Here is a 16,951-nt window from a genome sequence, read left to right on the forward strand (position 1 = left end):
CCAAGTGGCCGGCATAGTGTACAGGAACATCTGTGCCGAGTATAACCTGGAAGTCCCGAGGTCAAAATGGGAGATGCCCCCAAGGGTGGTGGAGAATGACCGAGCTAAGATCCTGTGGGACTTCCAGACACAGACGGACAAAATGGTGGTGGCTAACCAACCGAACATAGTGGTAGTAGACAAACAGAAGAAGACGGCCGTAGTGATCGATGTAGCGGTTCCGAATGACAGCAATATCAGGAAGAAGGAACACGAGAAGCTGGAGAAATACCAAGGTCTCAGAGAAGAGCTCGAGAGGATGTGGAGGGTGAAGGTAACAGTGGTCCCCGTGGTAATCGGAACACTAGGTGCGGTGACTCCCAAGCTAGGCGAGTGGCTCCAGCAGATCCCGGGAACAACATCGGAGATCTCTGTCCAGAAGAGCGCAGTCCTGGGAACAGCTAAGATACTGCGCAGGACCCTCAAGCTCCCAGGCCTCTGGTAGAGGACCCGAGCTTGAAGGATAAACCGCCCGCAGGGGCGTGCTGGGTGTTTATATATATATATATATATATATATATATATATATATATATATATATATATATATATATATATATATATTTTTTTTTTTTTTTTTTTTTTTTTTTTTTTGTTATGCCTGAACATAAGTGTAATATTTGCTGTGTAAAGTTTTACAGTTCAGTTACACTCATTCATCACCAAGGACAATTTGAAACGCTTACCTTGTATTATTTGCTCCTGACTGAAATGATTGGTATAAGTACTAAGTTGAAAAAAGATCTCACTGTTTTGTTTGGGTGATTAAAGCAAATGTTCTCAGAATATATCACAATGATCATATGTTCTGCAACAATGATTAAGTGGAATGAAAATATGTGCAAATACAATGAACTCATGACATCAGATTTGAAAGAATGACTAGTGGTGTTACAAATGTGATCAAATGTGAGTTTTGTACTGAGAGATTTGAAAATGCACACTTTAGTTATGAAAATAGTACCAAACCAATTAAAAAAAACTGTAGTGAAAAGTATTTGCGTGTGTGGGTTATTTTGACAGGTAATTTTAAACTTTAAAAATCTATCGCCTGACTTCCTCTATCACAGGATATTAGCAAACTGATTGTACTTCCGCAGAATATTTCTCAACACCTATAGCAAATACGATCAAGCAAACTGACATTGCACTTTCTTAAACAGTATGTCCTCTTCTGTGCTTCCTTATTCCAAAAACAGTTAGGCGATGTGTTCCCCTGTAATTCTGGTTAAGAAATTATGTTCACTGTAAAAACCTCTCCTGAGCTGTGTGTGAACATGGTGATAGTCGGCATGTTACTGATGGTCCTCTTTGTTTCAGGTGAGCTGTTTGTTCACTATAAAGGCATTATTGGATTCATTTAAATCATTATCAGCTTTAAGGAACAAAATTAAAAGGCTGATGGAGATAAAGCTTTGTTTTTTCATACTGTTCATAGTCTGACAGGTAATTGAAATACTTTTTGTTACCAACAGAATCAAAGACATGTTGTTCATGTTACAATAGATTATATTTCAAGCAACAACTATGTAATTTAGCATCATTAATCAAAAAGGGCAAATGGTGAAAATGTGACTGTCACTTCTGGATGATCTATTATAAATTTAATTTTACATAAACAATTATTTAATTTTAGGAGTACTTTGATTAAAGTTTACATCTTAAGTCCTATGGAGGACAAATTAAAATAAGACAAGTTAATGTTTGTAATAAAATTAATTAATTAATAGGTTAGTTGTGACACTGTGTTTACAGGTGCTTTGGCACAATGTCCTGATGAAGCAGCAGTCTTCATAAATGCATCAAAGAAGCTGGAAGCACTGAGTGGATCTTGTTTGCAAATCCCATGTAGCTTCAGACCCAAAGAAGAACAGAAATTTATCAGCACAAGAAAAATTATTGGAGTGTGGATTAAAAATCAATCCCAATTTGGCGGTAATCCAAACAATGTGATCTTCAGTAGTGCAGCAGTTAACATCTATCCAATGAGTATTACTGGGAACCTGAGTCAGAGAGACTGCACCACTCTGTTTTGTAATTTAATCACCACATACACAGACACATACTTCTTCAGAGTAGAGAGAGAACCATTCAAAGCAACAGCTTCTTGTGATCCTCTTCAAATAACAGTCAGAGGTGAGTGATTTTGAGTTTTTTATTAGAATTATATTTTTACTTTATTGGGTTTATTTGACTTGCCTTCAGTTAAGTTTCATCAGCATTTGTTGAAGAAATATTACATTTCAGTCATAATGATTGTCCCAGAATACAGTTTAATATTGGTCGAATGTTTTATTATTAAGCTAAAAAAAATACTTTAATAAATAAATACTCAATAAATCATGACTTTATGAAATTAATAAAGTTATATGTAAATTTAAGATAAGATGAGTGGTTTAGAGATTTTAAACACTGGTATAAACTGCAGTGTGCTCTGTAGTGTTAATATGTCTGTGATGTGAAACCACAGATTCTCCTTGGAGGCCCAATATTACAATCCCAGGTGATCTGAAGGAGAAGGAGTCTGTCACTATAACCTGCTCAGCTCTCACTCCCTGTCCACACTCCCCTCCTCAACTCACCTGGAATCTCCAACAAGACTCTCACAACAAAACAGAGGAAAACACAGATGGAAGCTTTACAACTAAAATCCAGCAGAACATCACTCTGTCAGACACACATGATGGAAAGAAGATCAACTGCTCTGCCAGATATCCTGTGAACCAAGGAAAAGACACCAAGACAGCAGAGACAGAAGAGACTCTCAGTGTTTCATGTAAGAAAATCAGAATTTGTAGTTGGATCCTGTCAACATAGCATTTGATTCATTGGGAGGTCCACTGTTTAGAATGAATAATGGTGATTTCTGTCAATCTTTTTCTCCAGATGCTCCTAAAGACACCTCAGCATCCATCAGTCCATCAGGTTTGGTGTCAGCAGGCAGCTGGGTGAACCTGACCTGCTCCAGCAGAGCCAAACCTCCAGTCAGCAACTTCACCTGGTTCAAGAAGAGCAGAGATGGAGCTGTGAAAGTATCTGAAGGAGAGATTTACAGCTTCAATGTAACAGATGGAGGAGTTTATTACTGTGTGGCCACTAATGATCTGGGTAATCAGACATCAGCAGAGATTAAAGTGACTGTTGGAGGTAAAAGCCACTCATGTGTTACATGCTCCTGTTTCTTTTTATCCATTCAAACTCCAAACTTTAAAAATAACTTCAGGTAGTAACCTTTGTTTTTCTTTAGGAGACACACTGTGGCTACTTCCTGGAGTAATCATTGGGATCATTGTTCTCTTACTTATAATTCTCCTCTGCTTGATCATCTTTGTTTGGTAAGTATCACACATCAAAGCAGAAAAACACAATTAGCTACTCTCACAGATATTTTAGCTACACATTAAAAATTTCTGTTTCAAGCTTAACTTTGTTCACATATATTTAACATACACAGAGATAATTTTTTACTGCCTCTTGTGTCTTCCAGGTCGTTAAAGTCAAAGCAACAAACTCAACAACAGATTCTGGTAAGGAAATTACAAAGAAAAAAAAATTCTAGCTGCAGGGTTACTTGAATGTTTTGGCGATTACAGCAGTAACTTCATCAGAGCAGTCTATTTATTTAATAAAACATCAATAAGAATGAACCTAATTCACCGAGCTTTCTGTTTTTTAACTCTATAGATTCAAATAAATGAAGAGCAGAAGGTTGATGAACCAGCAAGTAAAAAGGAAGAAGAGGAAGAAAACATCCATTATGGAGAGATCAGCTTCTCCACACTGGCATATGAAGCATCGTCTAGCTCAGTGCGGGACAGTGGACAGCAGCAGCATACGGTGTACGCACAGATCAAAAAGCGAGAAAAAAGCTTAAAACAAAGGGCTCACGGCCAAGAGGAACTCTACGCTGAGGTGAAGAAAAAATGAGAACTGTTGTGAAATAATTTTACATTAACATATAAATACACACATGGTGCCTGTAAATGTGTCATTTTCACTGCCTACAGTTCAGTGAAGTAAAACAACTAAAATCCCATTCCATGGCTTTTTTATGTCCTATTTTCCATGCTAACTTTACACGGCTGTTTTCAGATGATTAACTGTGTTCATGGCAAATGTGACTAAATGAGTAAGTGAGAAATTGCAGCACTCCAAAAAAAGAACTAGTTTTACCCAACAACAGATGCTGTTCTGCAAAACTAAAACTTAAAACCTCAACATACTGTCGCTTTTTTTAAAAGTATATTTTAAGTTATTATGTTCCTAAAGTATTTGCATGCTGCTACGCTGTGTGAGCTGTTGTTTGATTTTGTCAGTTGCATTTCTGAAGTTCTGCTTCCAAATTGTTTTTGTGGCACGCCCCTTGAACTAACAGGTCAAGATGGCAGCACTGAATCTAAACAGAATTAAAACTGTAAACTTTGAATCTGAACTACCATTGTTCTGTATTTTGTCTCACTAAATAAGCCATACGCAGAGCATTGATCAGGCTCTATCCGTTAACGTGTTTTTTAGAAGTGTTATGCTGCATCACTCCAGATACACATCAGTCCAAGTTCCAACATCTGAGTTCCCAGATGTCTAAAATGCAGCACTGGAACCACAAACCAGTATTCCCATTCATGCTGGTGGGCATTTTCTTTTGGCTTCTCCAGGGTAAGTTTAACACTGCCGATCTGCATCGGGTAATCTAAATGTTCTCCTGGAGAGTTGGAAAGGCAAAGAGGAAATGGAAATGCACGCAATAGGAGTGTCTTTCTCTGGCCTTTCCATGTATAGTTATCAGTTTTCACTGCCAGGGTAGTTACAGCATAATGCAAAAATGTTCAGTGCAAAACCTTTTGTTCCCCACTACCTGAACATGGCATTCAAATTAAAATTCCACTAAGCTGCTGTGAATTAAAGAGGCATTTAGCAGCCTCACCCTCTTAGAGAGCAAAATCAAAAACCTTTTTAAACTCTACAATGAACTGGTTTTGGTAATCATTGGATTTGTGCTCAGGCAATGCTTGGGTCAGTTTCAGTGCAGAAGTGCATTTCTGTCTTTGTGTAGCACTGTTCAGCTGGTCTGGACATCAGTGCTCAACTAACAACCTGTGACTCTGCTAGTACTTCAGAACACTAATGTGTAACAGCTGTGTGTACAGCTAATGTTTGGGCAGATCACTCTGTCATAATCCCAGTAAATATGAACCCAAATGCACGACTCAGACACCAGAAACAATTTAACAGTTTATTTTTGGAAAACTAAGAACTTACAGAGTCTGGGCTTCTGAACTGTCGAGAAAACAGGAAACCAGAAACAGAAAAATTCAATGTGAATCTATGTGAAAAATAGTTAAAGGTTAGACTATTTTTATCTGTTCGCCACCGGTCCATTCATCCATTCCAAAAAGGGTTTTGTTTGGGGGTTTTTGCATATTGCAATGTTTTGGTTTAATCAATAAAAAATGACTATCCATTATGTTCAATTGTTGGTGAATTCATCTTATTTAAGTATTTAACATATTTTATCATATGGTCCAGTGTTGTCTTTGTTACTATAACATAAATATAATGTAATTTACATGGCATGTACAGACTTTGGCTCTGACTGCTGAAAACGGGAAGTGCTCAGTAATGTTATCTTTAATACTTTCTTAAAAATGTATTTTTAGCCATTAAAACTGGATAAGTGAAAAAAAAAATTTAAATCCTTTCAGCGTTGGGTTACTAGAAAGGGGGAAAAACTCAAGAAAAGCATTCATTCTTTATTATTGTCTTATCTGTTGTTTCATTTCTTCTTTTGTTTTGTTTTAATGTTGAGTTAAATCAATGTGACAATGTGTTGTTTGTTTTGAAGAGTTAAAAAGCTCTTCATATCCATCTTTGATGTCACTTTTTGGATTTCAGTGCCATCTGCTTCAGTTCTTCATTCAGTGTGTAAAGAGGAAGCATGAAGACACAGAGCTTTCTACATGATGTTGACTGATTTAGGTAGATTTATTTTCTATCAGAGCCAAATGATATAGGTTTGAGTGTTGGGAAAACGGCCATTAAGCTGCACTCTGGGACTGCAGGAAATTTTCCTTCTCAAAAACTGTACTTATGCATCCTAATGAATTACTAAACAGATGTTGTATATTTTTGTATTTGTTTTTGCAGCAAATATCTTTAAGAAAGCAAAGGATTACACAATATCAGGCACCATGTAACATTTCAACAAATACTGTGATGTAATGCAGTGCGACTGAATTTGAGTGCTCTGAATTTGATTAGAGTGTTCATGTATGTTTATGAAAGGCTGACTAAATCACTCAGAGATCATAGTATGGCTTAAATGGGACCCCCCAAAAAATGCTCATTTAAAAAATGAGCATTACTTTCTTTTTTTCTTCACTTCTTTAGGCAGGATGGTTTCATGAGAGTTGTTCCCTGCCTGAAGGGTTTTGGTGAAAAGTCATTAAACAGCCAGCAGATGGAGCAGTGTGCTTTTCTGTGTGGTAGATGTTGCAAAAATACTTGTACAGCAGTTGAAGAGCGATGAGAGCGAACAGGACTTTTCCATCACATGTTATGCTGCTCCACATGACTGACCTGTGTGGCATGTTTGCCAAAGTGAATGATTCTCTATGCTATTCTATGCTATCCTCCTTTCAAAAATAAGATAACTTAATTTGAGCTGTAGCATTCAGGTTAGCTCCTTAAATATTGTTATTGGATTTATTGAGTTAAGTACTGCATTTCATCCATCCCTCTCTTTGTATGTGTGCGCAATGATGTAGTTGTGGTTGTGTGGGACGTTTCTGCACCTCTTTGTGTGACGCATCAAGCTGATTTGTATTTGTGTTCATTTTAATTTTACAGTTAATGATACAGAAGTAATGTTTATGGAGAAGGCACACTACTCCTGTAGTGAAAATAAAATAGGAAACAGGAAAAATTTTAGAAGAATGAAATTGTTAAAATTAGGAAAATGTACTTAAAGTATTAAAAGAAAGAATTACAATAATACTGCTGTCGCTGATGAAACAATGAGACTTTTCTCTGTTTAGATCTTTTAATGTTAAAGCAAACAGACCTGTGATGCTTTTGGTTTTCTGTCTTTCTTTATTCAGTCAGTCTGCTTTTTATATTCCCATCATGCACTCTGCTGTCATTTTAGTTGCTGCCACTCCCACCTACCTTTCTCTAGATTCACCTCACCTGTCCCTCCACTTACATAGTAACCTGTTTATTATTGTAGGGTCTACCTTACAATGTAAGGTGCCTTGAGGTGACCATAGTTGTTATTTTTCACTTTATAAATAAAATTGATTTTTTTCCACTTTCCTCATTCTCTCATTAGGTATATAGTATTTTTAGCAGCTTATGTCATCATTTCCTGTCTTCTGCATTATTGTTGTGCCTCAGCTTTCCAGTATTTTGCTTTATGAGTTAATGTTGCCATGCTCATGAACTTCTTCTTTGTTTGTCTGTATCAAATTTTTGTTTTGTTATATTTTCCCTAATTAAAAACTCTTTGCTTTTTTTATCCCTCTCCTGAGTCGTGCTCTCCTATCACAAACCCGCTATGAGAACACTGAAACGTTGAAAAGTTTTAGCTCAGTCTCATCAGGGTGCAAATTGATTATTTTTAAGTAGTGCTGTCAGCGTTAATCTCGTTAAATTGATGTTAACGCTATAACTGCATTAATGCAAGTTAATCAGTTAATCAGTCATTTAAACCAAATAAACACAACCACAAATGTGACTGCTGCAGCTATTGCAAGAGGTGATAATACACAGAATGGCAGACCACATGACTGGGTAATTTTATTACAGGAATTTGTTTGTCTGAGAAGCTTCCTGTTGACGAGCTTCCTCAATGTGTTTAAATGTTTCCGCTTTTATTTAATGAGTCCCTTATCATAAATCCATTTAAATGTCAGCCAAAATCTGACACTTGGTGTAAATGTACTCCTTTGCGAGCCAAACTAGGGCTTAGAAAGAATCAGTCTTGACATGTTGCACATCTATGTTTTAATTCTTAAGTAGTAATCATCGAGGTGAACTTCACTAGAGCTGGACAAAAAACCCGAAAAAAAAAAATTGGCACCCCAGGAAATGTTATCTCATATATGAAAACACAGACATGTATGTTAACTTATCATATTATTATTTTTAAATAAACTCAGAGTTCTCTGGTGTGAACCGAAGCAGTAATGATGATAATTCAAGCTCTCTTATGGCTCAGCCCACTGAAAAGAGCTCACTCTTTAGCTTCCCAAACAACGCTTCACATTGATTTTTTCAATTCATTTAAAAAAAATAAGTAGTGACAAAATATATATTATATCAAAGATTTATTATTTACATGGCTTACTATACTGAACATCTAACAAAAAAAAGAACATCCCAACGTTCCAAAGTTTTCCAAAAACTCCAGTGTCTATGAAGAATTTTTTTTTACCACTTAACTCAACTTAAATATTTTCTTTCTTAGCCCTTTATTCTGAAAAGAAATAATCATGGTACAAGGACATATATATACAGTCTCAATACGATGCACAATGCAGAGTACATGAATGAGAAATCACGGTCGGAATTCCTCCTCTCTATACTTACACTCAATGAGCTCCTCCCTAATGAATGCCAAGTTATCTTCTCCATACTGTTTATATCCATCCATCTTCATCCGCTTTATCCTAGGCCAGGTTGCGGGGGCAGCAGCCTAAGCAGAGAGGCCCAGACCACCCCCAGCCACCTCCTCCAGCTTATCCGGGGGAACACCAAGGCGTTCCCAGGCCAGCCGAGAGATATAATCTCTCCAGCGTCTCCTGGGTCTGCCCCGGGGCCTCCTCCCGGTGGGACATGCCCAGAATACCTCACCCAGGAGGCGCCCAGGAGGCATCCTTGTCAGATGCCCGAACCACCTCAGCCAGCTCCTTTCGATGTGGAGCAGCAGCTGCTCTAACTCTGAGCCCCTCCTGGATGGCCGAACTTCTCACCCTATCTCTAAGGGAGAGGCCAGCCACCCTTCGGAGGAAGCTCATTTCTGCCGCTTGTATCCGCGATCTCGTTCTTTCGGTCACTACCCACAGCTCGTGGCCATAGGTGAGGGTAGGGACGTAGATCGACCGGTAAATTGAGAGCTTCGCTTTTACACTCAGCTCCCTCTTCACCACGACGGACCGGTGCAGCGTCTGCATTACTGCAGCCGCAGCCCCAATCCGTCTGTCGATCTCCGGCTCCCTTCTCCCATAACTCGCGAACAAGACCCAGAGATACTTGACCTCCTCCACTTGGGGCAGGAACTCATCCCCAACCCGGAGTGGGCACTCCACCCTTTTCCGGCTGAGAACCATGGCCTCAGATTTGGAGGTGCTGATCCTCATTCCCGCTGCTTCACACTCGGCTGCGAACCGCTCCAGTGCGAGCTGGAGGCCCTCACCCGATGAAGCCAACAGAACCACATCATCCGTAAAAAGCAGAGATGAGATTCTGAGGCCACCAAAGTGAAAGCCCTCCGCCACTTGGCTGCGCCTAGAAATCCTGTCCATAAAAATTATGAACAGAACCGGTGACAAAGGGCAGCCCTGGCAGAGCCCATCACCCACCGGGAACGAGTCCGTTGTTTATATGTGCGTGTAATTTCATTGCAAAAATCCAACATCGGTGTACTCAAGTGCATAAGATGGAACACAATTAATTCTGAAAAAATACAAACCAAGAGTTGTTTGTTGACAGTATAGTATTTTTTTTACCTCTTACCACCCACCGGGTCCCTGGTGACAGGCTAGCCATGTCCGATGCCGGTCATTTAAACAACCAATAATTTTTTGGAATTTAAATTGTGCTGACTCACTTTGTTCAGCACAGCCCAGAGTAAAATGAAACATAAAACATAGTAGAACTTTTTTTTTTTAGACACAAGAACAACTCGAGCATCTTTTTTGGGAGCCGGACTAAGGGTTACAAGTTTTGCCGTACCCCAGGGACCAGCGCGAAGTTGTGTGGCAGATTCTGGCATGGAAGCTGAGGGTCCAGCCAGCCAGAGAAAAGACTATGGGCTCAAATTGTGGTCATAAATATTTTGTACTTGTAAATCAGTTTTTGTACTTTTAAATCAGGATTTGTATGTGTAAAAAAGATTGTATGTGGACTTAGCCAAAAAATACATGTGAAATTCTGCACTCAACTACAAATTTTGAGCCTATTTTTTTCCTTTCATCTGATTGGTCAATGTCATGTCAATCACAAAATTAACTATTCAATCGGAGAACAGATGGGTTTGGCTGTCGGAGGGGCGCTTTATGGAGCTTCAGGTCCTTGAAGGGTGATACAGTTTGAAGCTGGAGGATCTCTATATAAATATCCGATAGAAGCTAGGTCCCCTAACTTTCATTAGCTGTTGAAAGGATAAAGTTGTGGTATATCAGTGATTAGAAATAACATTATTACTTTAGGATTAGTTTAACACAAAGTCAGGGCTGACCCGGGACCATTGCTGTGAGTCACAGTGCGCAGCATAAAGGTCCTTTCACACGGTAAGCATGTCTGTTATAGCCTGCGCTTCATAAATGTCTGTTTGATTATTCAAACCTGGTTTAAAACGTGACTCATTTGTTGTCCAAAAACCTTTCCTCTTGATAAGGAAAGTTACTGGTTTAAAAATACATGTATATTTTCAAGTTTTTAGCTGTATGTCAAACAGATAGATAGACTCTTGAGCATATTTATATAGCAAAATCCATAATGTTATAACCACGCTAAATAAAAGGTGCCCAAGTGCGCACACTAATGCAAGTCTTTGAACTGTATGTTAATCAGTACATGAAGTGTACCTCTACCTCTATAGCTGAAAAGAGTCTGTATCCATAATTTGTGAATCTACTGATTTGTTTTTAACCCTTTAAAGCCGGTCGGAGCGGGCACGCTCTGTTTTGCGTAACTATTTTTAAATCCCGGTAGCACTGCAACCACGTAAGCTAGCGCAATAATTTTTTTTTCATATGAAACCGGAGGAGTTGTACTTACATCTTATGCCATCAGCTTGTCCTCGGTCACAGTTTCCTTCCACATATAGTTCCACATATATGTTCACATTTTGGACAGAGAGGACAGATGGTTTGAAAGAGGAGTGAAAGAAGCCATCTATGTCCACTGTGAGCGACCATCTTTGAACAGAGGCGGGGGTTTACGACACCAACTGTCTGCCATCTATAATCCAGTTTTCAGATCCCTCCCCAGACGCCTTAATGCCCACTCACATCCTGGGCCATCTGACCTCAGGAATTCGCATGATAAGGTGGGGCCAGGTTTCACAATGAACACACCCGAAACTCTGGCTGATTGGGACCCACGCCCAGTTTCACACCTTGGCTCAGGCGATTAGAGGATCATCAGGGGGTCCTTTTGTCCCTCTGTTACTCCCACTAGGTTTATATCTGGGACTCTCCACCATTTGACCTTAGAACTGAAGAAGCTTCTCGGATGAGAGGTGAAACGTCTTCAAGCAACTTAAAGAAGTCCAGACACTTTTCTTTGCAAGCTCCTTTGACTACGATGACCTGGATGACTGAGAACCTTCACAGACATATTCCACATAAAGCTTTGCAAAAACTGCATAAAATGCACTTGCAGCAACAAAAACATAATGTTCCAGAAACACGCTTTGCCGATCCGATCAGCTGTTTGTAACACTTCCTACATCCATCAGTGTGAACTATCGCATGTCCGCCATGACCTGCCCGAAACCGGAAGTGACGTCATTTTGTGGAAATGTAGTTTTTTACCATCAGGACCTTATGAGCTTATACTGGTGTTTTTAAAAGTTATGTTTGACTCTATGACTTTCTGTGTCGTTTCTTTATTATTATTATTTATTATTTATTTATTATTTAATTATTTTCATTTTTCCTGCAGTATATAAAAATTGGTGTATTTCAAAAATAAAACTATGAAGACACTTAAAGTAAATTTCCTGTGGTAGGAAACTATTTTGTGCAACTTTTTTGTATTTAGAATTTTGAGGGATAAGCCTCTTAAATTTCTTTAACTAGAAATATATGTTAAAAAAACAAAAACGATTTTAAATTTCTTTGTAGTTTATTGCACTTTTTTGCAATTTATGTAATTACTATGCACTTAATGCATACATATCATTAAAATTTGGGCTATAATGGTTGTATTGATGTATAGCAACTTGAAATGCTCCCAAAAATGGCTCCACAGCATGTAAAAATATAATATAAGCTGTGGCGGATTTGGTTCTATGGTAGGTCTTAAAGGGTTAATGTGACACCTTTTTTTCCCCCACAAACTGCAGATGATGAATCCTTTTTATTTTAGAAAATGTCCTTAAACTATGGTTGTTTGTACTTACTGAGTTCTTCTTTATAGTGAAGTGTGAATTGTGAACGAATTGTTCAATACTCGAGAATCACTTTACTGACTCGTGAATCATGATTCACAAGTCCAACTGACTCACTGACTCATCCCTGTTGCTGTTAGCAAACTATTTTCATCAGTAGAAATATATCTAGCTTTAAATTAAAATTGTGGGGAAAATAAACAACAGCCAGTTTCTTAAGAAAAACATTTCTGCTCTGAATTGGAAGAAAAAAACCCTGAGTAGAAACTCACATCAAGATAATAGCTCCTCGGTTCACAGTAGCATCGCTCAGCTAACATGCTAACAGCATATTTGAGTTACTCACCCCCTCCCTTGCTGTGCTGAATCGTAGCATAAACGAATCCCTCTCTCACTCACCCCCTTCCTCCTGGCTCATAGCTTCTTCTTCTTCTTGGTTGGCAACCAATGTTAAAGTGCATTACCGCCCCATGGCTCACAGCTCAGTGGACATTTAAATATACATAAAAATATATATTTGACACGTTTGAGGAAAATTAAAATAAAATAAAAATAAATAAAATAAATTTCCCTTTTTAGAAATCTTTTTTTTCTCCTTTTTGCTTTATAGAAACAGCTGTTTTTCTTTTTCAATCACTCATCTTAGTAGTAGGATATACATGAAAAGAGAAACAAATCTGTGTGTGTGTGTGTGTGTGTGTGTGTGTGTGTGTGTGTGTGTGTGTGTGTGTGTGTGTGTGTGTGTTTGTGTGTTTGTGCATGCTTGCAGATGAGAGGTCACGACAGGAGCTTCCTGAGTTGACATTTATAAACTATAAAGTCAGTTTGGACCGAGGACTTCGCGAGCTGTTGGTAAACATAAAAGTACATTCACTCTTAATAAAATTACTTTTTTACTTCATGCACAACGTGCAACAAGAATCTAAATCTCTGTATCATAATAATTTCTATAAAAACATGGTGTTTTATAGGGACAATATGACAAATCTTTATTAATTACCATAGATCATTAATAGGGAACAAAAAAAAGAGGAAAGGAGGATAAAGTGTCACTTCAGCAAACTGAACAGAAGTGTTCACACGTTTTTAACAAAAGGCTTAAAACACAAAACTCTAATATCAGTTACAACTGGTAAGATGATGAGTTTTACTTCTCACTGTTCACATTATGGTATGCTACTTTTGCTCTGTGGGACTGCAAAAATGTCTTTGTATTGATGGTATAAACCAGACTTTCACAGTCTACATCTTTACTGTTTTTTCTTCTTTTGTTCACTCCTAGGCTGATAAAAAATTCAAAGACATCCACTAACCACAAACACAGAACCCACTAGCTAAATAACTATTAGCTGATTTTTTCCCTAGACAGTTGGTCAGCTGACTGAGAGAAACACCTGATGTCATCCACTTGGGTCATCATGAACGCTGAAGGAGATGTGCTCCATAGTCACACTTATATTTGTATTTCCTTAACTTACATCCCATGTTCTTTTTAAATCCAGCTTCCCTTTATGATTTAATGAGAAATTGGTAAAAACCATTGCTCAACTTATGTCTGGATGAAGGCAAATAATTCTGATGAAAAGGAAACTGACCCCGTAACTAATTGTAAGCATTTTGCCACTGAGTCGAGGACTAATAAAAATAAGACCATGCGGTGTCCAGTGTAACTACGTGTGCAGCTGGTTATTCCATTGTGGACATCTGAAAGACTCATTATGTAACTCAGGGTGTAAGCAGCAAGTCCTATATAGTAGACTGACTGTAAACATGAGGAATACATCTAAAATCCAAGCAGAAGGTAAGGCTAATAGTTATTTAGTTAGTGGGTTCTGTGTTTGTGGTTAGCGAATGTCTTTGGATTTTTTATCAGCCTAGGAGTGAACAAAAGAAGAAAAAACAGTAAAAAGTACAAAGTCTGGTTTATACCATCAATACAAAGACATTTTTGCAGTCCCACAGAGCAAAAGTAGCATACCATAATGTGGACAGTGAGAAGTAAAACTCATCATCTTACCAGTTGTAACTGATATTAGAGTTTTGTGTTTTAAGCCTTTTGTTAAAAACGTGTGAACACTTCTGTCTCCCAGCAGCTTTGCTGAAGTGACACTTTATCCTCCTTTACTCTTTTTTTTTTTGTTCCCTATAAATGATCTATGGTAAAGATTTTGCCATAACCATTATGGATTTTGCAATATAAATATGCTCAAGAGTTTATCATATGTTTCACATCCAGCTAAAAATATACATATATTTTTAAATCAGTAACTTTCCATATCAAGAGGAAAGGTTTTTGGACAACAAATGAGTCACGTTTTAAACCAGGTTTGAATAATCAAACAGACATTTATGAAGCGCAGGCTATAACAGACATGCTTACTGTGTGAAAGGTTGCAGGTGTCTTGAAGTAGAGAAACACGCTGTATTGTTGCAATTCTCTTTTGCATAAGCAACACCTGAAACGCTCTGTGCAGGTAGCAAAGTCTGCGCTGTGGGGGTAGTGCGGCTCCAATGCACATCCAGGCATCAACCGGTCTTTTCTCCGGCTGGCTGGACCCTCAGCTTCCATGCCAGGACCTGCCACACAACTTTGCGCTGGTCCCATGGGTACGGCAAAACTTTTAAGCCTGGGCTTGGCTCCCAAAAAAGATGCTCGAATTGTTCTTGTGTCTAACAAAATAAGTTCTACTATGTTTTATGTTTCATTTTACTCTGGGTTGTGCTGAACAAAGTGAGTCAGCACAATTTAAATTCCAAAAAATTATTGGTCGCTTAAATGACCGGCATCTGACATGGCTAGCCTGTCACCAGGGACCCAGTGGGTGGTAAGAGGTTAAAAAAAATACTATACTGTCAACAAACAACTCTTGGTTTGTATTTTTTCAGAATTAATTGTCTTCCATCTTATGCACTTGAGTACACCGATGTTGGATTTTTGCGATGAAATTACACGCACATATAAACAGTATGGAGAAAATAACTTGGCATTTGTTAGGGAGGAGCTCATTGAGTGTACGTATAGAGAGGAGGAATTCCTACAGTTTTTACACTACAGTAAAAACTGTAGTGTCTCTAAAGGCCACTTAAGGCTGGTTCTAAAAGCAAGTCAGTACCTAAAGCCTTTTTTTTCTCACAGAAGCTAATTCGGTGACAACCCCAGTCTATGGGAATGTGAAAGGGATGTTTTGGGTTTAGAAAAAACTGACTTTGTTGTTACATTGCAGTAATATTGAGTAAACATTTAACAGTTGGAGGTTGATCATGGAGCAAGAAGAAAGTTTTCCTTTGTTAAATCAAGCCGCTTTCTTATCATGACTGCTGCTGAATACTTTGTATTCAATAAGCTTAGAAAGTTAATAATGTGTCTGATAATGTGCATAATATGTGTAGCAATGTGTATTTCATCAGTCAGTTAAACCTTTGACGTATGTACAATATTACAAGATAACAGAATAGGATAGTATGAGTAGAAGCAACAGGATCACTGCAGTAGGAACTAAGCAGAGCAATGCCAGTCATGTCAGGTCCCAGTTTAAAGTTGCCTCCTCCAAGCTCCAACTAATGGCCAGCTGCCACCTACACTTACTTAACAGAAAACATAGGAAAAATTGACAGAAGCAGGCTAACTACCATGATCAATCTGTGTCTATAAGCAGCCATATGTGCTTTGACCGAAGATTCTGATGCATCCCTGATCTGGTGTATTACCCAGAACAGTGATGCAACAAAACTTCAAGTCAGGTGACAGGTGGGAAAGTCCCAAGGTCAAAGGCATCAATCAAACTCAAAGTGACACATGCTATATACCTATATCTATCCAGCCAAATCTCTCCAGAGTACCTGGGTTCTACCCCACCCAAAAGGTCCACTGCAGGCATGCTAGTCACATGCCTGAACCGCCTCAACTGGCTTCTTTTGATATGGTGAAAAAGTGGCTCTACACTGAGCCCCTCTTGAATGGACCCGCCCTTTGCCCTATCTCTAAAGACGAAGCCAGCTACCAGAGCTATCAGAGACAGCTAATTTATAGGAATCTGTCACTACCCAAAGGGCACAAGTTGTTTTCCCAAGTGGAGATTAAAAACCAGACTTCGGAAAAGTGAGTGTCCTGCAGAAACAGTCAAAATGTGAGATATTGTCTCAAGATGGGAACAAGGAAAAGTCTCCAGTCCCAGATAAAGAAGGAGAAATTCTCTCTGGACTTACAGGTAGTAAAAGCTAAAGCATCAAGCTCAACAGACTTCTCCTTCACTCTTCAGATCGTTTTTTTTTTTACTATAGTACCTGTACCTGAGCAATCTGTTCTTTTACTTTAAAATATCTAACAGGTGGTTACAAAATTAGAAGGTCTATATGATAGATCATCTATGATTTATTTTCTTGTATGAAATAAATGAAGAGCAGGTTACTTAAGAACTGTCAATTAAAAAAGAAGCAGAGGAAGAAAACTATGAAGAGATCAGCTGCTCTGTGCTGGGATTTGACTGCCACAGGACAGAGGAGGATAGAAGAAGATGGAAATAAATGTCTTAAATAACAAGAAACTTGTCCAAATGACTGCAGGGAGGCTAGCATAAAA

General features: G+C 38.5%; 1 protein-coding gene across 1 annotated transcript; it reads left to right on the forward strand.

Moving 5' to 3' along the window:
* The first annotated feature begins 1,276 nt into the window (after nucleotides 1-1,276).
* LOC147322455 (B-cell receptor CD22-like) lies at nucleotides 1,277-4,198 on the forward strand. The gene is made up of 7 exons (XM_086306926.1): nucleotides 1,277-1,358; nucleotides 1,794-2,174; nucleotides 2,509-2,814; nucleotides 2,925-3,185; nucleotides 3,286-3,373; nucleotides 3,526-3,565; nucleotides 3,723-4,198. The coding sequence occupies exons 1-7, from the start codon at nucleotides 1,277-1,279 to the stop codon at nucleotides 3,963-3,965; spliced, it is 1,401 nt and encodes a 466-aa protein (XP_086163052.1). The 3' UTR covers nucleotides 3,966-4,198.
* Nucleotides 4,199-16,951: the final 12,753 nt, after the last annotated feature.

Source organism: Aulonocara sp. 'chitande type north' Nkhata Bay, linkage group LG9 (assembly GCF_057382095.1).
Source record: "Aulonocara sp. 'chitande type north' Nkhata Bay isolate Kocher_YH1m ecotype deep benthic linkage group LG9, A_spYH_male_GT1.1, whole genome shotgun sequence".
Taxonomy (NCBI): domain Eukaryota; kingdom Metazoa; phylum Chordata; class Actinopteri; order Cichliformes; family Cichlidae; genus Aulonocara; species Aulonocara sp. 'chitande type north' Nkhata Bay.